At 37.7% G+C, this 26,876-nt stretch overlaps 3 protein-coding genes across 3 annotated transcripts; 2 read left to right on the forward strand and 1 right to left on the reverse strand.

The window, feature by feature from the left end:
* The first annotated feature begins 5,932 nt into the window (after positions 1 to 5,932).
* On the forward strand, positions 5,933 to 6,670 carry LOC145247858 (uncharacterized). Its single transcript, XM_080109479.1, has one exon. It carries the CDS (start codon positions 5,933 to 5,935, stop codon positions 6,668 to 6,670), a length of 738 nt encoding a protein of 245 aa, XP_079965605.1.
* A 294-nt stretch (positions 6,671 to 6,964) lies between these two features.
* Positions 6,965 to 9,571, forward strand: LOC145247859 (uncharacterized). The gene has a single exon (XM_080109480.1). The coding sequence runs from the start codon at positions 6,965 to 6,967 to the stop codon at positions 9,569 to 9,571; it is 2,607 nt and encodes an 868-aa protein (XP_079965606.1).
* A 7,192-nt stretch (positions 9,572 to 16,763) lies between these two features.
* LOC145248367 (uncharacterized) lies at positions 16,764 to 26,362 on the reverse strand. Its single transcript, XM_080110299.1, has 2 exons — positions 26,229 to 26,362; positions 16,764 to 18,734 (listed from the first exon to the last, which is right to left on the reverse strand). Exon 2 carries the CDS (start codon positions 18,135 to 18,137, stop codon positions 17,307 to 17,309), a length of 831 nt encoding a protein of 276 aa, XP_079966425.1. The 5' UTR covers positions 18,138 to 18,734; positions 26,229 to 26,362; the 3' UTR covers positions 16,764 to 17,306.
* Positions 26,363 to 26,876: the final 514 nt, after the last annotated feature.

Here is a 26,876-nt window from a genome sequence, read left to right on the forward strand (position 1 = left end):
CACGGGCAGGGTTACATGACGCAGGTCTAGGATATGCCGGGGAACGCCATTCACCATTACGTTGTTCTTTGAATGCGTTCCCGTTACGACCCCCCCTCCCCAGCGTTTGGTACGTTTTGCATTGAGGGGCTTTACCCACACCTCCCCGCCCACTTTAATAGTAGCTTCTTCACCCTCAATTCCTACCGTTTTGTTGCATGGATACCACCACTTATATGCAAGGATTGCTCTATGAGGCACGGTTGTCTCATCTTGTCTGGTTTTCGGTGAGATATTGTACCAAAACACCGCCTCCATGGGTGAAATGTTGCTTTTTTCCGCAGCAGCCTAGATGGTGCGATGATTCCTCGCCACTATCCCATTGCCACTCGGCCGATACGCTGCCCTAAAAATGTCCTTACTTCTCACCTATCACACACCTCTTTAAAGGCTTCTGATCGGAAAGCGGGGCCATTGTCCATTAACAGTTCCTCAACCGGCTCTCTTTCCAAAAATATTTCTTCGATGACCCCCCCCTGATCGCCCATGCAGCTTCTGCTCTGATCTCTCTCCATGTGGCAAACTTCCCCGGTCCACAATTGACCATCGACAGATACAGTTTATGGCGATAATAGGTCACATCAATGGCCAATCGCTACCAGTCCTCTGCAATGTGTAACTCTCCTGCTTCGTGTCTGGATGGTCCGGGGTCTATCGATTGGCACTCCTGACAGTGCTCCACTACCTCCCTGACTTCCTTCTCGGTGGTTTCCGGGTAAACGTCTCTTGCCAGGAATAGCGTCCGTTCTCGATTAAAGTGGTGCATTTCATGTAACTTTTTAACTTCCTCCCCTGCACAGCATACCGAGGAAACCTCCTTTCTCTTTTGCAGCCATGCCTTCTTTACCCGTGTCATCGAATCCGCCTTGTTCTTTTCTGATGGGGTCAGCACTACAGATACCTTCAACTGGAATTCCACTATCAAGTCTGCAAGTGCTTCAGGCCTGCGCTTGATCAGCATTTCTGCAGCACCTGTGGTTCCAACTCTCTTATCGTCAGTCACTGCCGACCTGATCCATGAAACTACCGTTGCCGAATCGGATTTGATTTCAATCGTTTTCAATCCCCACTTCAGGGCCAGATTGATTCCTTTCATAGCGGCCTCCAGTTCGGCTACGTTGATATGGGAATAGTCGTTTTTCTTCCTTAACCACGCCGCATTTTCCACAGTTACGCCTCCTATCTCTAATACGAGGTCCAATGCCAGACTGCTGGCATCACAACAAATCACCCCCGCGTCTCCGCCGCTGACGTACCATTCCCCCTTTACTGGGTCTTCTTTCTTCACTCTCGCGATGATTTCTTGTAGCATGTTCGTGACCTCCTTCGTCACACGGCCCTCTCAGCCATCAGTGCCCGTTTGTCGTTTAATAAAGCTGCACGCTATCCTGAGCCAGCTGACGATTGGATAGTGTCCCACCAGTCTACCGCAGACCGAGAAGAGTTCTCGTTTTGTCAGGTCGGTTCCGATTTCGGGTATTGCATTCCCTCGTCCATACCTCGCGATATGGCTTCTCACTTTCTCTGCTGTCACCTCTGCTTCCTCCACGAGAATATCGTCAATGTACGAACTAGTGGCCTTGTCCACTGTACAGTCTTTATTCGGCACCGTCTTCAGCACGGCAGTCATAATTTTTGGGGCTGAGCTCAGCCTAAAGCCTTACCTCGTCAGGCAATACAACTTTCGCTTGTACCGGACCAATTGATGTTTCTAGAGTTTTTCATCTACATGGATCTGGAGATAAGCCAACTTCAGGTCGACAATCTTAGTGGCCTGCTTCATTCTCCTCCATTTCCTCATCACCTCTTCGCATACGTCAATCCCCTTTCCAGTGTGGCAGGCTATGTATCTGTTTAATTCTCTGAAATCCAGTACCGGTCTAACTTTATTCTTTGTGGGTTGAACAACGGCCAGAAATAGTAACACTCCTTTTTCTTCCCCTGTCCACGGTTTCAGAATTCCCTCTTCTATCCAGTTCTCCACTTCTTCCTCGAATCCTTTTCTTATTTCTCTTCGCAGTGTTTTCTCATCGCAGCTTACTTTGTTTCGTAGTTCCTGAGGCCCGGAGATCCATTTCCATTCCACCGTCCACCCCTCACCATCGAACCTCGCCAGGAAATCCTCGTCCTCGATGCAGCAAACCTCTGGTTTTTGTGTTCTGATATTTCTATCACCTTCCACTCCTGCCATTCCTACTGCGTCGAAGCGTCCAAAAAATACTTGGCCCCCTCTCAACGTAGCGCCCCCAGTTGGTTGATCACACTTACACCTAAAACCACATCAACATTACCAACCAGACGATCCAACACCAGGGCTCGTAGTCCAATAGGCACACCTTTCACCAGTACTTCCGCTGTTGTCTCTCCCATGCATTTCACCTCCCTGCCATTCATGGTCTTAATACTCCTGGCTCCGCTCCATGATCTAGCAACATTTTTCGTTACCAACGTCATGGTGCAGCCTGAGTCAACAAGGGCCATGGCTCTCTTCCCATTGACTACTACCTGTAACTGAGGCAACGTTTCCTTGTGCGCCATTTCCACATAGAAGGGGGAACCACTGGAGCAATGGCTCCCCTTCACTCGTTTCCCTAGTCCCGTGCAGCAACGCAATAGCGGCTAATGTGCCCCACTCGTCCACATCGGTAGCAGATGACCCTCGGTCTCGGCTCTTTGCAGTCATTGAGCAGGTGAGGACCCTGGCACTGGAAGCACTTGATAGCAGGCCTCACCTCCTGTCGCCTCGCTGCCTGTCTCTCGTCATTCAAGTAGGGCCTTATACACTTATTTCCACTCACAGCTGCAGCCACAGTTGGGCCCTTGACATTCTTGACTAGGACTCTGGCGTGAACCAAGAGATCGTCCACTTCCATCGTATTGATCTCAGTGATTCTCTGCATGTTTGCGGAGATTTCTTCTGGGAAGCCATTCGCTAGGTATAGCTTTACTGTCATCTTCAGACTCCTCCCCACGTAATTAGCCAATCCTGCCAGTCTTCGTATCTCCACAGCAAAGACGTCAACAGACTCGCTTGTCCACCTCAAACTTGCAAGCTTGCCGAGTGCTTCAAATGGACTCTCGGCGAAAGCCAATATCAGTTTTTGCTCCACTGAGGCAAGATCTCCCTTATCTTCATCGCACATCTGCTGGTAAATAATGAGGGCTTCCCCCCTCTAAGTAGATCGGCAGCAGGGTGACCACGTCTTCGATTTATTGCAGCCTTGCCACCATTTTTAATTTTTCTAGCCATTTAATTAGGTCACCCTACTCAGTGAAGGGTCTCAACATCTGAGTTGAGAGTCTCCAGTCAGCCATGCTAACCTACTTGACTCGCTGAAATAGCTTCTAGGTTTATAATCAGGATTCAGTTCTGGGGTTCGGGAAGGAGTGAGTCACTCTCTCGACAACAGCACGTTTCTGCCCTCTTCTTTTCCAATCGACCACACCTGGCCTCTCGCCACCAATGTCACACCGCACAATCCGAACGTCAGCAATACGAAATGCTTTTCAAGAGAAGATGTTCACGACTGTTTTCTCTCTGCTCCCCCAGCGAATTTTTCCCAGCTTTTATATCCTCCTATCTAGAAAAAAAAGGAAGAGACAGGAAAAAATAGCTTCTCCCATCATGCTCTGCCTCCTCAAGATGCCCTTCGCGTATACAAATGCGCTATCCATCCTTTCCTTCTTCTTTCCCAAAGAGCGATGCAGATACGCCCGGTACGTTTTTTCTTCTTTTCTAACCATATACCCTACACGAAGTGTAGCGACTGTGTGCAGATCTATATTCACCATATTTATTTCCATTTCTTCTGCACAACAATTCTCCTCCACATTGTTCACCACTCTTCTTTCCTTCCCATGAATGACCATGCCTCGCTCCGTTTATTTACAATAATAAAACACTGGAAAAAAACCCGGCTACGCTCTCTGGTTGTAAAGGGCTATAATTAGTCACATTAGGATTAGGAGTGTAAAGGAATTAAATCTGCTCAATATATTTCAGATATGCTTGCGTTTATTGGACACCCGAGCACTTGAACTGTGTAGCTGTATAGAAGTGTATATTTTTTGTTTTGTGGCACCATGTAAATGACTATATGATAATCATTTTTAAGTGTCCTATGTAATCAAACTGATTTGGGTAACGGAGTTAATTGGACTTTTGTTGTTTCTTATTGTGCAATGGAGGCTTATTATCTCCGAGTTTCTGAGTGAGGGTAGACGTATTATTGTAGATTCATCTCTTGTAACCATGAAAAATTGATGTGTGGTCTATTTACCTTTATATGCACACTGTATGTAAATTGAACCGTGTTGCATTATACTTGACACATTGTATGCAGTTAATATTGTGTGCTCTTTTTTGTAGCACTTAAGATGGATTGCGATCTACCTTGTCTAGAAACATTCTATAGAAGATTTGTTGGGGAAGCGTATTGCCTTCTGCACATGTGTCCACTTCTGCATTACATTACATATAGTTCAAATAATATTTATATGCATTCACCAATATCGTCCTTGGCAATTTAAGGCATACTTATATGGATATGTAGAGTTGAATGTAATAAGCAAAGAAGAAAGCGCCCACGTGTGTGCATTATCTGACTATACGGCTTAGCTTAAGGTGGGATCTGAGAGAGAGATAGAGAGATGAAAGATGGTTTTATAAGGTGTAGTTTCGGGAAATCGCGCGAGATCACACCGCCCACTGCATACATATGCAAATAAAATGAAGTCAGTTTTCTTTTAAAAAAATCCCTTGAAGCTGCCGACACTCGCTACAATCACAGACAGGAGCTTATTTTCACGATTTGAGATTTGAAATCCATTTCCTCCTGGCTTGTCTAATCATACTAATCACAAGCCAGCTCTCAATCATATGATCGAGTACATAAAAGGCGAAATCACAAGCCTTTCTTCCTCTTTCCTCCTGCCTTCAGCTGGGAGAACACATTAGCCTGGGGCTTTCGCCCCAGGCTGAACGTGAATACTACAAGCTAACATGGCGACCTTTCAAACTCCCATTTGTTCCACGTGCAGTACCCAAACGAACATTTTTTATCATGCTCAAGAACATACACCAACACATGCACACCCACACCCACACACACACAAACACACACACACACACACATCCACGACACCACGTTGAACACACTGAAGACTTTGCCTTTTCTTTCTCCTTTAATCGGCTTCCTTAGTTCTGGCGACTACTAGCTATAAACACGTGTAAACGGAACTGTTCTCTCCTCAACAAGCCGGCAATATATTAATTTTATCTTTACACAAGAACACTTCAAACTACTAACCCGTTTTCTCTTGTACACTCTACTAACGAAGATAACAAATAAAGTTGTTTATTAAATGTTAAAATGAAACTTCCTTTCGTTGTCTTCATTATTAACTAAATTTGTGACCCGGACGTGATATGAACACGCAAGCTCATTCCGTTTGGTCACCATTATTAACTAAAACGGTAACCCCGATAGTAACCTTAAACAATTTCTACAGCTTTATTTGTTATTTTTTGTTATGCTTAGTTCCTTAAAAACAGCAAACTTTCAGTATCACTACACTTCACATTGCCGAATACTTTTTTCCTTTCAAAAATTCGGTTTGACCGCATAATGTTCACGAACAAAACAAAGGAGCATTAAGAAAAACTGCCACTTTACACTGACGAACGAAAAGAATCTTCAAATGTCGCTTACTTATCATTGGAGAATTATCCAGAACACTGTTCTAACAACGGACATTGTTTTCGCTGAAAAGAAAAACAAAATATCATCGCTGGACAATTAAAACAAAAAGCTGAAACATTTTCAAAGACATGTGTCACATAAAAAAGCTAAAAACATTTTAGAAATAATTCCCACATTTTCACGGAAAAAAAATGAACCCACTTGACATAACCCCCTTTGAAAATATTGTCCGCTCGTTGCCCAAGTGTTCAAACTATTTAATTGAGGGTGCCTTAAACCCTGTGTCTTCATTCCCTGACCCACTGGGCCCATTTTTCGAAGACTCCTCCGTTGAGCGCGGAGTGGAGAAATTCTTATCCCTAGATTCTATAGGGATAGATGAAAAATCAAATTTATCTTCGTATGATGAAGATAAAATTACTAAATTTAAGAAAACCGTAGTTTTAAGAGACGGTAAATATTACGTTGATTTACCGTGGGATGACGAGAAGTTGCCCCTGGTCGATTCCAACAACATTCCAGCCTTGAAAATCATGCAAAGGGTGGCCATCTCCTTGGAAAAAAGGGGTCTTTATGACAAGTATACTCAGGTCTTCCATGAGTACGAGGAACTTGGAGTTATAGAACAGATCTATGTTCCTCCGGGAGAATATAAAAATTACTGTTGGATCCCCCATCGTCCGGCCATAAAACAAGGAACTGGGGTTACCACCAAGATGCGACCTGTATTCAATTGCTCCTTCAAGAGACGAGGAGGTGTTTCCCTTAATGATGCGGCCTATGCTGGTGTCAACCTAACTGCCCAATTGTTGGACCTCTTGCTGGTCTTCCGGAAGAACAATTATGTACTTTTGGGGGACCTGAAAAAAGGCTTCCTCCAGGTCCGTCTGAGGACCAATAAGATAAAAATAGATTTTGTTTTTTCTTGAAGGTGAATGAGAATTTGCGTGCTTATAGATACAATACAGTAATATTCGGCTTCAATGCAAGCCCATTCATTTTAAGTTATATCATCAAGCTGCATACCGAGAGATACCCTGATGATGTTCCCTCCTCTGTGCTCCATAATAATTTTTATGTCGACAATCTGGTCGCTACCAATAGTGATTTCAATTCTCTTTGTTCAACCTACGAAACAGTACGAGAAAGATTAATGGATGCTGGATTTGAACTTCAGTCTTGCAATTCCAACCACAATCACTTACAAATTAAAATGATCGAGGATGGGACCCTGGTTTCTCCTCCTCTCCCCCATTGAAAAGGTGTTAGGGTACCATTATTCTCCACAGAGAGATTCTGTGTGCTTGGCACCCGTAGCGATAGATTCTAAGGTCAACACCAAGCGAGGAATCTTGTCTCAGACTTCCAGAATCTTTGACCCATTATCGTTGTTCCTTCCTGTCACAGTCCAGGGCAGGATCCTAATCAGTCAACTGTGGAGGAACAATTTATCCTGGGACCAAGAAATCCCAGAAAATTTCACCGATGCTTGGCAGAATCTCGCTGGTGAGTTGAACGATTTGAGTGGGATTGAGTTTCCAAGGAATGCCTTGGTGAATGACGTTCCTACTGATTTCTTATGCTTTTGCGATTCTTCCAAACTTGCGTACGGATTTTCGCTGTATGCCAAGCAGGGGTCGCAGTGTCACCTTGTATTCGCAAAGGGAAAGGTGGCTCCTCTTAAGAAAAAAACCCTACCCATTCTGGAACTTATGGCAATTTATCTTGCTTTTAAGGTCGTCCCTAATGTGTTAAGGGCCTTGCAGCCTGTCGACGTCCGTAATTTGTTTGTAGTCTCTGATGCCCAGGTGGCATTGTCTTGGGTGTTGAACGGTAGGGGTACAAAGAAAAATCTCTTTGTGGAAAACCGAATTTTGGACATTAAAAGGATGTTGGAAGCTATCAAAAATGATTTTGGTATCTTACCTCAATTTAAATATGTCCCTTCTGCTGAAAACCCGGCAGATTTGTTAACCAGGGGTCTTTCCTCTGCTAAGTTCCGGAAATTTTTCGATTTGTGGGTTCATGGCCCTGATTGGGCAAATCGAAGTGCTGTTGATTGGCCAATAACTCCGTTACCGTGTCTGAATGACACTAATAAAAAGATTGTCTCTTGCTTTCTTTCCAATGAGGCTACTTCGGAAGAGAATATTCTTCCGTTTAATATTTCAAAATTCTCTTCCTTGACGAAGACAATCGGTGTGCTGGAGAAGGTTTTGCGGTTTGTCGATAAATTGAAACATAGACAAACCGATACTGTTAAAAGGGCAAAGTTTTTGCTTTTCTCTAGTATGCAGAGGAAAGAATTCCCCTGCGAATTAAATTACTTAAGGGAACCTGCTGGTAAAACTATACCGCCAAGAGTAAGTGCCCTTGGATTATTCTTGGATAATGAAGGATTGCTGCGCGCTACAGGTCGTATACAAAGTTCTGATATTCACCCATATCAAGTCAAACACCCCATCATCTTAGGTAAATATCATGATTTGACTCGACTAGTGGTTCAGGAGGCACACTGGAATTGCAGTCATCTCGGAGTTAGCTCAACCCTAACCAAGTTAAGACTAATGGGGGTTTGGATCCCTCAAGGGAGACAATCAGTGAAGGGCGTCCTCCGCCATTGCATGACATGCAAAAAAATAAATTCTCTGCCTTGTCAGACCCCTTCGGGTTCTCAACTACCAGCCCACCGGACAAATTTTGTTCGCCCATTCAACCAAGTTGGTGTTGACTTTTCTGGCCATTTTTGGATAAAGGGGAACAATGAGGATACCAAAATGTATCTCTTGTTGTTTACCTGTATGAGTCTCAGGGCTGTACATCTTGAACTGTTGCCTGACATGAGCACACGTTCTTTTCTACTGGCATTTGTCAGGTTTACTAACCTATTTGGTGTCCCTTCCTCCGTTTATTCTGATAATGCCAAAACCTTCTTGGCTGCTGGTATCTCGTTGTCAGAAGTATTCATTTCTGATGAGTTCAAGGAACAATTCAGATCAACTTCAATTAGACATGTTACCATCCCTCTTTATTCCGCATGGCATGGAGGCACATGGGAGCGGATGATACAAACCGTGAAACGGTGTTTCCACAAATTAATTGGTAGAAGGAAGATCGAATATTTCAACTTCCTAACTATTGTTTCTGACGTAGAGAAGGCCATTAATGACAGATCCCTCACCTACGTTGACTCTGCGGAAAGGGGATTGGAAACTTTGACCCCTAATCATTTTCTGCAAACGGGCTATAGCCCACGCTTGATATTGGGAAACATGGAGGTCGATGATCTCTGTCCTGACACCCCGAGTAGGGTGCAATTGTTAAACTCTCTGCAGCTGAGAGATGAATTTGTTGAAAAATTCCGCAAAATTTGGTACAACGAATATTTTCTCTCCTTAAGGGAGGGAGATAGAGAGATGATCAGTCAAGTTACTGAAAGGATTTCAGTCGGTGACGTTGTTTTGATTAAAACACCCAACAAACCTAGACCTTTCTGGAGTCTTGGTAAGGTGCTCAACCTCATCTACGGAAACGATGGAAAGGCTCGTTCTGCTCGCATATCAAGGGATGGGTGTGAACAAATCCACTCCCTAAAACATTTGTTCCCTTTGGAAATGAAGGATAATCCTGAATCCTCTTCGTCAGAGTTTGTGGAGGAGGGAGGTCCCTTCTTCTGCCCAACTTGTTCCATTGAGAATGATGGATCATCTCCAATGGTATGTTGCGATAAGTGCAACAAATGGTATCATTTTAACTGCGTCGGAGTTAATGAACACGATACCACCGGAATTTGGTTTTGTCCAAATTGTTCGGAAAACATGTTATGTTAGGTTGGGTTAAGTTCCCCATTGTAGCAATTAAAGATGAATTGTCTACTGACTTATGTTATTATAGTTTTTTCTTTCTAGTTGTTAATTATTGATACTGTTGATTTGGTTAAAACTGTTAGCTGAAACTTTACTCATTTCTGTGGTAGAAACACATAATACTTATCCTTAGGGATTAGCCTCATTTGTTCAATAGAAATCAAACATAAAACAATCTGTTTCATTTTAATAACTTAAAAAAAAAAAAAAAAAAGTAATCGATTACCGATTACTTTTTTCTTGCCCCCTTGGGAGTGTGTCAGGAATAACACGATGTTACGGGACCACTGATTGGTCTTGTCGCTAATGAGACAAGATCGGGGATTGGCCACTAAAGGGCCTCCCCGACCAAACCCTTTTTTTCTTTCAGCGGGAAATCTTAATTTCCCTTGCTTACCAAAAAATTCCTAGCTGAAGACAGTCGTGAAAAAAGATTTCAACCGGATACGTTTCCTCGAAACGAAAAAAAAAAAAAAGAAAAAAAAAACACCTTTTCTTTCGCAACGGCTACATAAAAAAAATACCAACCTCCAAAAAAGGGTTAACACTTTCTTAGTGTACGAAAAAATCTAATATCTGGCCTGGACTTTCGCTGTTTTTCATGCTACCTCTTTCTTTTACTAACTCCCTGCCTTGTACGCGTACCGAGCATATTACAACAACAACAACAACAACAAAAAGATGGGTCAACTCGAATCCATTTACACACGACCGCAAACATTCTCTGCTACAAGAAACATTCCCCCTCAAAATTATCTTACAAAAAGAAAAATTCTTTTCACAGAAAGGCAACATTCCCCACTCAAAATTATCTCACAAAAAAGAAAAATTCTTTTCACAGGGAAGCATTTTTTCCACAGAAGAAAAAAAATAACTGTTCCAGTGTTCCACCTACAAGAATATAAATTAGCTTCATCTATCGCCAAGATTACTTTGTCAGGCGGATTTTCCAGGTTATAAAAAAAAAACAAAAAAAAAAAACAAAGAGGAGACTACCTTTAATATAAAAGTGGAGTTTGTTCAATTTTCCACATAAAAGTTGCATAAATATATCAAGCAACAAAAGCTGACTCTATGCTCTGTGAAATTTAAGAAACCATCTTGCAAGTTTATCCTGACAACATTCAAGATCAGCAAAAATTTGCGGACAAACTGGTCACAACAAGACAAGTTCGCCATCAAAAATCGTATTTTAATGAAAAATGGCCAGATAATGATACCGCAAGTGCTGCAGCTGAAAATATTACAAAAATCCACTATGGCGGTCTGGGAATGGAAAAATGTAAATTCTGAGCCAAAAGCTACATTTTTGGAGCAAAATTAATCAAGAATATCAGCAAAACTGTACATAGATATGCTATTTGTAAAGAACAACCGAAAGTCCAATATGACCATGGCAACAATTCGACCCAGAAACAAAGATAGCAATTCGACCGTATCAAAGACAGCCAGACCAAAATCTCAACATGACCAGCAGTGCAGCAGCACACTCGAGACCTAACAAACATACCAGAATAACAACATGTTCAAATATGTGATCCGGTTTCCAGCAAATGGTCCATAGAAGTTCTCGCACAGAATTGTGTTGAACCCAGAGCATACATAGTGCAGAATTTATCTGGAAAGTAGCTTCGCAGAAGTCACAGGTATCTGAGGGAAGATAGGTCGGCAGCAACTATGAACCCAGAAGCATCTATATCCACACCAATGATACCCCCAGGGTCCCATGGAGAAGCAGCAGTTGGTATAACAACATCATACATATATGGAAAAAACCAGCACTATTACAACCAATGGCAGATATTCTAGATACACCCCACAATACACCCTACACACAGCTGGGCACTCTTGCTAGCAGAGCAACCTAGCGTAGCCCATGAATGGAAATAAAAAGAAGAGTTAAAAGGAAGTATGTCTAACATCTTAGTTAAATCAAATATTTTTTACTTTTTATTTCAAGTAAACATTTATTGTATTTTATTGTTTTAAAATTACAAATATTCTTACACAAAATTGCCAAATGTTCGAATATGCTTACACACATATTGATGTAAACAATTTATGCTATTATGAGATATGACTTGTTATTTATCGTAAAATTGTATGTCAACTATGCATTTAATATTCTACATATTTAAAGCTTAATTTAATTTATTGTACACTTACATGAAACATTGAAAGTGAAATTCTACAAGCGATCAATTTACAACAAATCACTCGTTATTTGATTCCTTTTTGCTTTTATAAAACGTTTATTTTTACTTTTATTCTTTTAGACGTTTTCATTTCATGTTTTTAAGTGAGAGCTTTTATTTTAATATTTTTGTTTCATTTATTTACATGAATCTAATTTATTTTTAAACAATTATTCTTAAGAACGATCATGAAAGAAATAGCATGCAGAAATAAAGCATTTCTTTTTCCATCTATCTTGTTGGGCTTTTTGCCTGGACCAATGTGACTGTCTCTCCAGATTTTCCTGTTTTCCATAAGCTGACTCAGATTTTCAGCATAACAGTTGGCGTCATGTGCAATTTGCTGGATGTATGTGAATCTAGGTCGCCCTATGCTTGTGTACTCATGTCGTGGAGTCTATAGCAATACATTTCTCACCAGCTCTTGTTTGCTCTTTTGGCAATGACTGGCAAAGCTTCCTGATGGTACATACAATATCAAAAACAAGCAACATTTCATACAATAGGGAAAAGGAGCAACAATTGATTTTAAAAATGTTTCTTTCAAAAGTTATGTTTACTTCTCAATTTATTTAGAAAGATGAAAAAATCTGCTTGCTTTCTCTACATACGAATAATAAAGGTAAAGTATTGAACAATTTTTAATATTAAAATCGATGAAATTTTTCTTTGTGTCTGAAAACACACATCAATTTTTAGCATATATTACTGAGGAAACATTCTTTATCCGTTGTCAAAGCTATTAATGTAAATTAAATAGGGGAAATCTGATCCTAATTTTATATAAGACGAGATACCAACTGCCATTTAGAAATATTCCTTGAACAATCCTATACAAAAGACAATGAATGAGTATTTGCTGATGGTTTCCTTCTTGGCTGTCTGTCAATGTCCCAACTTCACATTTTATAACAATTCTGCACATAACAAATAACCTTCCTATACGTAATTTTTAACTTTATCAAAGTTTCGTTTCAGTTTCATTTGATTCCAGTAAAGCAACTTGTCCTGACGGTATTCCAATTATAGTACTAGATAACTTCAACCAGAACTAGTGCCCATACTTACAAAACTGTTTAAATGTTGTCTTAAGGAGAATTGCTTCCCATCACCCTGGAAAATCTCATCGGTATGACCTGTATTTAAGAATTGAGGTGATCGCTCATCCCCCTCTCAGTACAGGCCAATAAGTCTCCTGTGCATCACGAGTAAGTTGCTGGAATCTGTGTTAAATACAAAAGTAATCAACCATCTCAGCAAAAATAACCTTCTTAGTGACACACAATATGGTTTCCGTTCTGCTAGATCTACAGCAGATGTGCTTACAGTTATATCTCATAGGATTGGCGAATCTCTCGACGAAGGCAACCTTTCTAGGTCAATTGCTCTTGATATATCTAAGGCCTTTCATAGGGTATTGCATAAAGGTTTACTTCACAGGGTTTCTAGCTATGGTATAGCTGGAAATGTCTTCTCAATTATTAAATCATTTCTTTCTGATAGGTTCATAAGAGTAGTTGTTGATGGGCAAAAATCAAAAGCTCACAGTATTAATGCTGGAGTCCCTCAGGGGTCCGTCCTGGGCCCAAATCTTTTCCTGATCTACATTAATGATCTTCCAAATCACATCCTTGCATCATTTGTGGACATTTATGCTGATGACACTACCATCTATGGTAGCACATCTAAGACAGTAAACGACGAAGTTCTCTCCGATTCTTTCTCCTCTGATATTGAGTACATGGTACAATGGGGAAAGGAGTAGCTGGTTACTTTAAATACACCTAAGGCCAAGCTTCTCTCTTTACATCATCAAGGTTCTGATCCCCATCTGGCATCAACTGAAATGAATGGCACTCGTCTTGCGGAGGCCTCAAGTTTTGACAAACTTCTGGGCTTGACCTTTACTTCTGATCTTAAATGGAAAATGTACATTAAATCTGTTGCCAAGGCTGCTGGAAAAATGGTGGGATCCTTCTATCGATCCAGTAGATATCTCACTGCTGATGCAATTCTCTATCTATATAAGAGCAAGATGGAGTACTGTTGCCACATCTGGGCAGGAGCTGCTAGAAAGGACTTGTCCTGCCTTGATAGAGTTCAAAATAGACTTTGTAGCCTCGTAGGAGACGTCCTTTTCTCTTCCCTGCAACCTCTATCTCACAGAGAGATGTTGCTAGTTTGTCTCTGCTGTATCGTTATTTTCATGGAAAGTGTTCAACTGAGCTTCAGTCTATGGTCCCCCCTCGCCAAACTTTCACAAGAAACACACGTCTAGTTGAAAACACTATCAATAATTTTCTCCACTCGTTATCTGTGCCTAAACCTAAACATAGATTCTATGAGCAAAGCTTCTTTCTTAGAACTGCACGCCTGTGGAATTGTCTTCCATTTTCCTGCTTTCCAGCTGACTACAATATGGTTGTCTTCAAGTCTAACGTAAACAAGTTCCTGATGTGCCGTTCCACTTGTTAACAAATTTACGAATTTCCTTTACTAACGATTACTATATTGTCCAATTTCTACTGTACACTCTTTAACCCTTATCCTCGAGTGGCCTCTTGGCTTTGAAAAGTGGTGATGCCTATGTAAAAAAAAAAGTTTGGAAAATATATTTTGAATGCTCAATGAATGAATATAGTAGTATAAATAGATAAAAATGTTGTATTCAAAGATTTAATTTTTTTTAGTTTGGTCTCGATAATACCCAGCCGCAAAAAATTCAATATTATTTAAGTTATTGCTGAAACATGTATGCACTTATATAGCCAATGATATTCTTATAAGTGGGCATATTGTATCTATTTATATGTGTATATGTGTATGCGTTCATGTATATGCATAAAGATTTTGTGTATTATGTATCCAGCTTATACTATTTGTATAATTAGGCATATTACGCATGTATGTATCTCTTCGTGTATATATATATATATATTAATAAATATAAACTATGTACAAACGAGTCTATTTACTGTTGACGTGTTGTCTTTTTGTGTTCATGTATTTTGTGTGATCGTCTCTAATCATTGTAAATTCATAAGTCTATAGGGTGTACATTAGAGAATAGAGAAACACCTTAAATTTGGTTGATCTTACGTTGACAGATCCTTGGAAAAACTGAAATATAGAGGTGCTTACAACAGAAGTCTTGCTTGTATTTACAGCCTTTATTTTCTGATGCTTCCTCATTGAAAAAGACACGTTAGTCTTCAGTTCTACATTTTAATTACTGAATGCTCCCTCCTTGCAGCCATCACAATTTGTTGACCATCTCTCTCGACCTCCAATTGCCAACTCTTGTTACATACTGACTTCACTAACTTCCTACATGTAAATCTAAAATTCATTACATCACCCCTGTAACCAAAGAATCAAATCTCATCGCTTATTGTTTTTCTCGAAATTTGTTTTCTTTGTCTGCTAAATTCCTAAACTGCCTAATAACATTCTTACCGAAAATATAACTATCAGAATGACATTTCATCCATCAAGTTCCATTTCTAAAAACTAATGTAAATATTTTTATTCTTCTAAAACATAACTTTTCACAGTGATAACATTTTTCTATCTAAACAATAATCATAATTAACTATCAGCAAGACTAAACAGTATTTTTAGGGAAGTTAATGACATAATAGATGTATATACTGATCACATACTCTTACCAATGCATCATTGATCCCCCTTTCCCTTATTTCTGACATGACTAAGCAACCCTCACCATTTTTTTTCATTTTTTCTTTCTTTTAACGATGTGTCTGCAGGTGTGATTTGGGTTTCTATATATTCATGTGTCTATATATTGTGTGCACATATTTGCCTACTTGTATTTCTTATATATTTTTAGCTTTTGACACTTAACTCAATGTTGTTTTTCTTTATCCTATTCCTGTCTTGCTGTCTATAACTAATCGTCTTTTTCTCTCTCCCTTATACCACACTCTTTCTTAATTTCTGCCATTTACTTTTCTTCTTTTTTATTACATATCCCTTTTCTACTGATTTTTTTACATATGTATTTATTTTTATTTTATATTAGTTTTTAACTTTCTTCTATCATACCTTTTTATCCAATGGATTTTTCTGTGTTTCTCTACCAGTGTTGATTATATATATTTTAATGTAAACTCCATTTTTCAATTGACTGTGAGCTTCAATATAATTTTGAACGACCTAGTTTTTTCCTTGGAGAAATATCCAACGGAATTTTGGAGTCTTTATCTGCTGTATTTGATATTTTCAACTTCTCACTATGCTTCTTTTGTGAAGTATTTCACCATCTTTTATATTCAAATCATCTCAACATACATATGTACCCCGTAAAAAAGGATAGTTTACCAAGTTGGAATTATTTGGATGATCTTCGTGCCTGGGAATTATAGCTGGATTTTACTATCAGATTGCATCACTATGGACAGTTGCCTTTTTCTTCAGTATACAATTGTAAGGACTTTACTATGAACTATTTATAAAGTTTTGATTTTTTCTTTGTTCATTTTCTTCTAATATTTTCTACTTATAATCTTTTCCTTTTATATGTCTTTCCATATTTTTCATGTGCTCTTTGTTCTATCTCCATTCTTAGTTTTTTAAAACTTATCTTCTTTCTTTTTGTCCTTTCCTTTTTCTTTTTTAATAATCCTATTGATTTTTAAGGATCTCTATTATTTTTCCCTATTATTTACTCATATACTTCTTTTTCATTTTTATTAATCCTCTTATGCATGTATGAATACATCGTTGTTTATAGGTATCTTTTACTTTTTTAAATTTTTTATTTTTAGTATTTCTTGTATACAATCATTATTTTAAATCTAAATGTTCTTAAGCTGGCTTATATTCATATTTTATATAATGCTGGCCTTTCTTCTCTTCTGACAGAAAACAGTTAACGTCAAAATGCCATAACTTAAAGAAGTTTTTATTTTCCTTTTATTCATTCATTATTGATCTGATGATATATATATATATATATATATATATATATATATATATATATATATATATATATGTGCATGTATGTCTATATATCATTAGACAAACTTTTTACATGTAGCAAGCAAAAACTTAGTTAATAGATACCATTTCTTATAACAGTGTTTGCAATCCAAAATTAAGTTTGTAGAAATTGATAACTTTCTTTTAAAATAAATTTCCACGTGTATATTTCTCTCCACTGTGTATTATTATGTATTTTCAATGTTCATTGTGCAATAAATGATGTTCTACAAACTTCACATGAATATTACTTCTCTCTAGTGTGTCTTCTTATATTTATTAAAATGCAGATTCTGTTTTCTTCAACATTTATAAAACAGTTAAGCATCAGTAGGAAATTTACCTCTGAGACTAGACTGATTCGGTCAGGTCATCAACTGATATCTGTTGTCCAGTCTCAAATATTTTAGTAATATGGGAGTTAATAACATTGATGACATTCTTGGACATGGCACTAATCAGTGTAATTTAAAATTGTAAAAGGGATTCATATACACATTAAATTAATATAGCTTCTGTCCATATTTACATAGATGTCTTTGTAAGAGCCACCGATGTTTAAAAGAATCCTTACACATTTCACACGAATAAGGCTTATCTCCAGTGTGTGTCAACTTATGACTTTTCAAAGCCGAGTTCTGTACAAATGAATTTCCACAGAATTCACATACATGTGGCTTCTCCCCAGTGTGTAGTTTCATATGATTGGTTAATGACGAGTTCTGTGTAAATGAATTTCCACACACATCACACGAATATGGTTTCTCCCCTGTGTGTGTTCTCATATGATTTTTCAAGGTCGACATGTGTGTAAAGGAAGTTCCACATACTTCACATGAATATGGTTTCTCTCCAGTGTGTGTTCTTTTATGTTCTTCCAAGGAAGACTTCCGTGCAAACAAATTTCCACAAACGTCACATGAATATGGCTTCTCTCCGGTGTGTATTCTTTTGTGTTTTACCAAGTCCAACTTCTGTACAAAGCAATTCCCACATACTTCACATCCGTATGGCTTTTCACCAGTGTGTTTACTCATATGATCATTCAATGACGACTTGTGTGTAAAAGAACGCCCACACACATAACAGGAATATGATTTCTCTCCAGTGTGTGTTTTCATATGAGTTTTCAAGTTCGACTTCTGTGTAAAACAACTGCCACATACTTCACATGAATATGGTTTCTCGCCAGTGTGTATTCTCTGATGTTTTTCCAAATATGATTTGTGCGTGAAGGATTTCTCACACACCTCACAATGATATGGTTTCAAAGAAGAACATAATTTATCACTATGCATTTCTATATGATGCTTCATCTTTGACATTTTCGCCATTTTTTTCTCATGTAAAATTAAATTTCTACCACTAAATTATAATTCATGTAAATATTATATGTAAATATAATTCCATTAGAATATGATCACACGATACAGGAATACAAATTTTCTTTATTATATTATTACATGTCATTTAATTTTGTTTTCTTAATTTACTTTTCTCAAAGCTAGACTGTCATATTTTCGCCATAAAATAATTATCGATTCAATACATTGAGTTCAAACTGATTTTTATATAAAATTTCACACATTTTTGAACAATATGGTTACTCATCAGTGTTAATTTGCATATTTCAGACCATAAGTACTACATATTATTAAGCAATTCAATTGTTAAACGATATATACATACATATATAAATATATATATATATATATATATATATATATGTGTGTGTGTGTGTGTGTGTGTGTGTGTGCAATCTATTGCAAAATATTTGCACTTAGAAATATGAGTAAATTGGTATCACTATCATGTCATCAAGTATCTTAAAAATAGAATACATGTCTTTTAAATTTAAAAATTTTACTCCATTTCGTTGTTGTTTTCATTTTCCTGTTGTTTTGCTTAGAAACCATCCACTATTTGATCACCTGCAAAAAACAATGCTTAACAATTATTTTTATTTAGATTATCTGTCAAAACAAGAGAAAATACGCATACATTATGCTTACAAATATTGATAAGATAATCAAAATTCTCATACTTAAATTTCATTTTATGCACAGATTCATTTTATTTCATGGGGTATTTTTAGACATATCTTACACATATCTCCCTTCTTATGTTGAAAGACTTATATAGATATTTAATCAGCCTAGAATGATTTATTAGTGTTTCTGTAATAGACATACATTAAACAGCTATGGCTACTTCAACAATAAATTAATAATCAGAGAATGACATGCAAAAACATAAAATAGTGAGTGTGGGTTGATTTCATTTGTAATCAATTTTATTTATAAAGTTTTACATTGTATTGAGCACTTTAAAATATTGATTTATGGTAATTCAAGAACATATTTTAATTAATATATGGTGTAGAAATGAAAAATAGTGTTCACTTATATTTGTAAAAGCATAGCATCATATACAATGCTATGCAGTAATATTTTGAACCCCTATGGTTATAGATATAAACACTATTATATGCAAGGAGAACACTATTATTTATAATGACAGAGCTTGGATAAAACAATAAAACTGATTTATTGCTAGATGTGACAGTGCAAAGAGTTTTTATCTTTTCAGATTATTCTAATCTCGCTAAAAGATAAATTCCAAGATCACACATACAAATTATACATTGATGGCAGTTGTTGTTTTTTCAAAAACTCCAGCAGACAAGCAAAAAATCCATAAACAAGTAATTGTATTCAAAACGTACCACAGAAGTCCTTTTCTTCAATAGACATGGCTGCACAGACTTCTTTCCCTTCTCCAAGCATTACACCTCCAGTCACTGTGATTATGACGCCTCCTAGTGCTTGTATTGCATCAATTCCAATCAACATGTCATAGCCAAGGGTTTTTTTTGCATTGCTAGAACATCAACTTTGGCTATGTCACCCTTCTTAGTACAGATCGTGACTGTCCCTTCATCACAACATGCTCGGGATAAACCATTGATCGTCATAATACCGACTGGTTGCTCCTGCTACATTTGACAGTGATGTGCACTAACTATAGACCGGGACCACCCCATGTCTATGAGCACTGAACACTGCACATCGTCAATTTTAATGCCAATGACCGGTAATCCTGTGTTTATTGGTTGGCAAGGGTGGCGATAGTATCTTGCCCCCAATGTCGTTTCCCAAACAGTTGCGAGATATGTGCCAAAACTTATTGCAGCGATAGCATTGTACTGTTCTCTGTGCTCGTGGATATACACACCTCTGGCACTCCTTAGCAAAATGATTGGCCTCCCCACATTTATAGCACATTGGGCCTACACGCTTATTACTACCTGGGAGAGAATCTGCATTGCCTCTATGCGGTTCGACTGCTGCATATTGAATACTAGTTGCTATTGCAATTTGCTCATGTTATAGATGTTTTGAGCTTGGGCTAATAACTTGTCTGTTGTCAATTCATCAATTTGTGACGATGCCCGCAACAGTTTGTTGCCATCCTCAGGTAAGCCTACTAAAAAGGCACATCTTAATATCTTATCGTTGACCCCACCAAATGGTACCGACAACTTTTGTAGATTGGCTAGGTACACATTGTGCCAGTTGGCACAGTTTAATATTCAAATTTAAAATCGTTAAATACAATTTAGGCGCGCAGTGCAATTGATTGTTTCGGCGCGTTAAAAAAATGAAAAATGACACCCACGCAAATTCCGGCGTGACCTTTATATACCAAAGGTGCGGACCTAGTTGAAAGCACCCCATGTGATGTCTTCCATCCAATGGAATTCCTCCTAGGACACATTTTAAAACTGATTTTCTAGAGCTCGTTTGGAGCCGATCAAATCAAATATAAACATGCACAAACACAAAATTTCTCTCTTTAGTCTCTTAGCCTTTCGAGCATTCTTTCGTCTCTTTAAACTCTTCTGACTCATTCAACGCTTTCTCATTAGGACTTGCCACGCGTGCAAACATCAATTATTTCATTTCCACTGCTCCGCGCATTAATACTCTCTTTTAACAGACGAACATTAATATTGTCTATGTTACATATCTGAACATTCAAAGAACACAAAAAAAAGAGACTCTCCATCTTTCATATGAACTCAAAAAAGGAACTCTGAAATATTGAGAACTATGTTTTAACTTGTTATTGTTTGTTATTTCTATTCCAGAAATAAACCTCCGTTTGTGTTGCACATAAGATTTCTTATTTTTATTTTTATTATTTGTGGAGGAAGTCAGTTCCCAAAAAAAGGCCAGGCGACCCCCACAACATCAACTGGTTCCTTGGGGTGAAGTCGCCGGCTCGTGAACTGTTGCAATGTAACAAATGGATCTGTAACAAACATTGTATACAGGCTGTGTTCGATTGTATCCCAGTCTGGTTCATTCCCGAGTTGCTGGTAGACTGCATAGACCCCTTCGGTTAACCTCAGAGGAATGACCATGGCTGATTCTTTAATTCTGCACAGTGTACAGATCTTCTCAGCCTTTTCAACCCATTCGACGACAGACAGTCCAGTGGTAGATCCGTCAAACTCAGGTATCAAGCGAAAGTCAAATCTGTCCATTTTATGCCTTTCGAGTCACCGCACACTGAAATAGCTTATAATTCAATAACTTGAGTGTTATTTCTTCTGCCCGTTACACCAATAATTTCCTGGGTAAGGTTGACACTGTTGTCCAAACTTCCAACTTCCAAACTTCTGTATATGTCACGCACCTTCTCTCACATCCAAATGAGTTTCTGCTAATCAACTTATTTCTTTGAAATCCAACTTCAAAATGTACGTCCCTCTAAAAAATCAACCCTCTTTTATCTCCAACCAGGAGCATCTCATTTGCATATCGGGTGGTCACATTGCAGGCATATAAAGAGATAAGGCAGCCATTTTTGTTTCTTTCTTCTTCATTCATTGCATTCCATGACCGACCCATTGAATTATGCACATGTGCTAGTTAGGTAAGTCACGTGTTTCCCTACAGAAGTGTTTTATTCTAGATGAAAAAACAGCATTTTCTTCCTGTTCTATTCATAAAAACACAAAAAAGACATTTTTTATGTGCAGTTTTTTGGCAAATTTCAAGGAACAATTAGTCCATAATATTTACTTTGTTGTTTCTATGTAATGAAAATATTGGTTTGTTTGTTGTATACATTTTCATTGTGTCTAAACAGTGTCACTGAGTTTGTATCACTGCCTTCATATGCAAACTATGCAAAATTGTGGTAGACGCACTCTTTGAAATACATAATGTTCCTCTTCAAAGGCAGTTATGCATGTTGTATTGTGGAATGCCGGTGCCTCTAGCAAAAACAGTCCAGAACTTAATTACAAACCTGCCTCCAGGCATTACCTATGAGGAATTAAAAACGAAGAAATTGAAGTGCAACACTGTGTCATAGGAAAGCAGATTCCGTACACTCATACAGGATGAGCACCAAGGGACAGGCCCCCTACAGAGTTTCTAAAATGGTTAAAGGAACTTTCAAACTCCTCGGCAAAAGATGTACCAATAAAAAAAAAAATTTTTTTTACTTCTGCCTACTGAGGTCCAGGCTATACTGTCCCCGAACAGGAGAACACTGCTGATCAACTGGTTACCATGGCAGAAAAGATTCCAGAATTCTCACCCAAACCCAGCCAAGAACTCTAGTCAATTCCGATTGTAGCAGCTGTTGGGGTTAATCAGCAACCGAGTGCATTTAATGACATATTATAAACAAATATTGACTTGTTAACACTCAAAATGGGCATGTTGTGGTGAGACAAACAAATTCCTTCTGTTAGGAATCAGAATCGTAATAATTCTTGGCCACATATTACAATCAATACTGGACCTTGCTGGTACCATTTCACTTATGGTGAGAGGGCTTGCTAGTGCCGACCATCCTGTTCTTTTAACTGAGAAAATGAATCGCAGAGGACCTTAGCATGTCATGTGCCTTCGGCGAGTGTTCAAAAAATCGTGCAATTTTTTTAAAGAATCATGTGTCAAGCAGTTCATTCATGGTGGACACAGGGTCCTCATGCTCCATTTGGCCATTACATTTGGTTTCTAATAAACCAAAGAAATCGGACATTTTTCTACTTGCCATGAATTTGTCAATGATAGTCAAGTTTCATAGATCCTCAATGGGTGTTCATAATTGTGGAATAACCCTATCTAATCTAGGTGTTGATTTGCTAGATCATTTTGATCTGCTAATTGATGTTAGGAAGTGGAAACTTGTTGACAATTAAACATCCCTGTTTGTTTCTGCATATCTCTTAACTAACACTGTATTCGGTCCCAAAATACTGGCAACTTGTTTCATAGTCATCTGTCTTCTTATCCAGAATTAGTGGATCCTGTTTTTTTTTCATGACCCGCAATTGATCATCTCAAGAAGACTAAGGCTGAATTTGACTACATGCTCGAACTCTGGTTAATCTGCCCTTCAAAAAGTCTGTAAGCATCTCTGCTTCATTTAGTAAGGAAGGGTGAAACAGATTTTCACCTTGTTGGAGACTATCACTGAGTAAATTTTGTCACTGTCCTTGACAGATATTCAATCCTAATCAATCCCAAACCTTCAAGATTTTTCAGCTAATCTTCATTGCTATGGACTGGTCAATATAACTCCGAAGTTGTACTGCATGAGAGCCACACCTACATGTCCAAGTCTAAATTAAGTCATGGGGCTTTTCATTTCATAACTTGTCAATAGCATCAAACTTATCTACAAATTCACAAAATAAAACAGCATCCTGATTTTGGTTAGGTCTCCTAGCCAAAGCAATCTAAATCAGCATCCACGACCATGTTCTCTAGTAACCATTCGAAAAGTACTCACAAACCCCTTGATTCACGCAAAAAAAAAAAGCAAGCTTGATCTGGCTAGTAACTGTATAAAACCAGATGAAATGAAAAGCCCTACCTTATGGGTCACACGAAGGGCTTCAGGTTCTCTTTTGAAATAACTGAGTGTCAGTGTTCATGGGTGTGTGTGATACAGGCAGTGACTTTGTAGATAATGTAGCAGTAGCAGAAGTAAAAAAGGCAGAACAGGCGGTAGATTTTGTCTTTTTAATGAGGTTGTGGGATGAGTTTGGGTTGCTTCTTGGAACAAAAGATGTAACTGGTCAAGGCATGACCTTAGCTGGTGAACAAGGCTTTAGTTTCTGTCTAGTACTGAATTTTGAGATTTGGTGTTGATGGCTTTGAAAGAGATTTTGGACTTTGAGGTTTGCTGAAGATTTTGGGGTGGTTGTTCTCTAAACATCCACCTTCTTTTTAAAGTTGACTATTTCAACATATTTGGTTTGCCTGGGTTATGTTTCAACATGGCCTTCTCCTACAGGTATTTTTGCTAGGAAGATTCTTGTTCAGTGTTTTCCAGTTTCCTTAACATTCTCTTGGAGATGTCCTGTTCTTGTTACAGTAAAAGTAAAGGTTATTGTTAGAATAAGGGTTAGAGTTTGAGGACAAGAGTTAACATTTTAGGGTTACGGTAAGAGTTTGTATTAAGGTTAGAGTAAGGGTTATTATAAGCATTAGACAAATGGTTAGGGTTTAGGATAAGAGTATGATTAGGGTTAGGGGTTTAGGGTTCGGGTTTAGTACTAGGTTAAGGTTCAGTTAAGGGTTAGGGTTAAGATTTTATGGTAGGTTTTAGGTTAGATTTAGGGTTAGGAGTTAGGGTTATGGTTAAGGTAAGGTTAACAGTTAAGGTTAGGGGGGTAGCATTTAGCTTAAGGTTTTGAGTTTAGGGATTGGGGTTAGGATTAGGGTTAAGGTTTAGAGTTAGAGGGTTAGGGAGGTAGGTGTTAGGGTAAGGATTTGGATTTAAGATTAGGGTTATGGATACAGTTTAGGTTTAAATATGTTTAGTTGCAACCTCTGCATTGGTACCATTTTAAATGTACACAAATGAATGTCCCTCCACTTGAGACAAAAGTAACACTGCATTGAATGAGCACCTCGAAAAAGCATCAAGGCAGGCCCAGCTTACTTCATGCATAAATTTGTTGATCCTGGATAAAACCTCAAACTACGTCTGACAGTGGAGTTTCACCTAGAGGATAGAATGAGGATACCCCAAACCACTGTTGCCACCAGATAACCTGTGATAATGCCTAGCATCTGTTCGTCCCCTGTCAAGATTATGGTGAAAATTCTTATTGTTTCCCTTTATTTTTCTCAGAGATTGTTTGGGAGTATGTAAGAAAAATAAGTTTAATAACTTACATGTCATAAAAAGGTTGGTAATTGTTTGGTATCACCTTTGACTTTGCAAAACCTTGTGACGTTTTATACCTTCTGTTAACAATTAGTGTTCTGTTATATGTCAGTTATGAATATTTAAACATGGAAATGAGATAAGTACATAAAAAAGCGGATACTCAGGTTCTTCCATATTGTAATAATAAAAAATATATATAGTTTAAAGTAAAGCAAATAGTACCTACGCAATAGTTATGTCACAAATAGTAACATATCCAAAAATTACAGAGAACAATAAGGTAGAAAAAATAATTATTCATGGAAAACAGTTTCAATGATGTTACATGCTAGAGGTCGGACATACAAAATCACATGATGTAACTAAAAGAGACAGTAACTCAGTTGAAAGCAGGCATAATTTATTCAGAAAATAAAAATAAACACATATACATTATTTATGAATTTTAAAAAATAACTTTAACTGCTTTTATTCCTTTATTTTTTTTTATCAAAAAATAACTGATTCAATATGTGAGAAACTGAAAACTTAATTACCTCCCATGTCAACTCTCCAATTCAAATCTGTAAATTGTGAAACGAAATCGCTAGATTTTACAAATGTTTTTTTTTTTTTTTCATGAATTCCTTTTCTACCTTATTATTCCGTGATTTTGGGACGTTGAAGGTAGCCAACCTATTAGATTCTTATTTTGATTCTATTTAGTACCTATTTACTATGCCTCCCCACGGGACAGAGTTAGACACCAGGGTCGTTTTTTAACGTGGAGAAAAGGTACAAAAATAAAAATTGTCTCAGTCGTGAACGATTTCTCCTCCACCGAAAGAGAACAAGAAAATGAAGTGCAGCATCTGAAGAACAGTAACACAAATTAATTTTTTAATTCCCTTAAAGCTTCTACTATTACGATAGTTGCCGAGTCTGTATTTTTACCTTAAAAGAGAATTTGAGTTTCTGAAAATGATTTCTTTCTTTCATTTTTTTTTTTTTTAAGATTTGCAACCGTCGATTTTTTTTTTTTTTTATTATTATTTGCCAACTTTAAACCCTAAACAGTGAAAAAAAGGAGTTGTCTGTTTCTGGATTTTTGAGTCAACATAAAAAACGCAATAATCGACAGTTAAAAATTTCAAACAAATATCACGATTTTTATTATTCGCTTTGTAAATGTAGTTATCTCCCTTATATTATTAATGTATTCTGAAAATGCGCATACTTACTTTTGTTTTATAATCTTCTTTCGATCGACTTTATTTGCTTTTAAAGGAAACGACATTTGAAATGTAAGTGACTTCGCAAGCGGAACTTAAAATTCAAGATGGCGAACGGAACAGCATGTTCGCAGAAAACCAAATTTCAGAGGAAAATAAAAAAAGAAAATCATTTCGAAATAATAATTTTGATGAATATCACGGATAAAATATTTTTTTTATGTCAACATTTTAATATTCATATGAGAGAAAAAAGATTACAGACTTCATCTTCATTAAATTGATATTGACTTAAAACAGACGACAACTAAACATTTTTCTGCTTTTGGTATTTGTAATATTTGTTGAATCTGAAGAAGCCATTTTCCCAGGCATTAGCTCCTGGTGAATAAAGGATAACTTAATTGCCTATTGCTTTAAGTTTTCATTCATAAAGGAATTCCAATGGAATTATCCCTTCTCAGGCAGGTCAATTACACAAAACACGCGTTCACATCTGTCGCGGGCTAGGATATAAATACCCTAACTCGCTACAAAAGAAAATAATGAAACGAATGGAATGAAGGAAACAAAAACTCAATTGCTGGGATAAAATAAACATGTTGTTTATTTACTGTGGGAAAAATGAATGTTTTAGGTATAACATGTGTTCATGTC

Source organism: Euprymna scolopes, chromosome 26 (assembly GCF_053919585.1).
Source record: "Euprymna scolopes isolate OS-2025 chromosome 26, ASM5391958v1, whole genome shotgun sequence".
NCBI lineage: Eukaryota > Metazoa > Mollusca > Cephalopoda > Sepiida > Sepiolidae > Euprymna > Euprymna scolopes.

Excerpts from the sequence above, each read along its gene's own strand:
- LOC145247858 (XM_080109479.1), top strand. The coding sequence starts at position 5,933 with ATGAACCCACTTGACATAACCCCCTTTGAAAATATTGTCCGCTCGTTG.
- LOC145247859 (XM_080109480.1), top strand. The coding sequence starts at position 6,965 with ATGGGACCCTGGTTTCTCCTCCTCTCCCCCATTGAAAAGGTGTTAGGG.
- LOC145248367 (XM_080110299.1), bottom strand. The coding sequence starts at position 18,137 with ATGGCGAAAATGTCAAAGATGAAGCATCATATAGAAATGCATAGTGAT.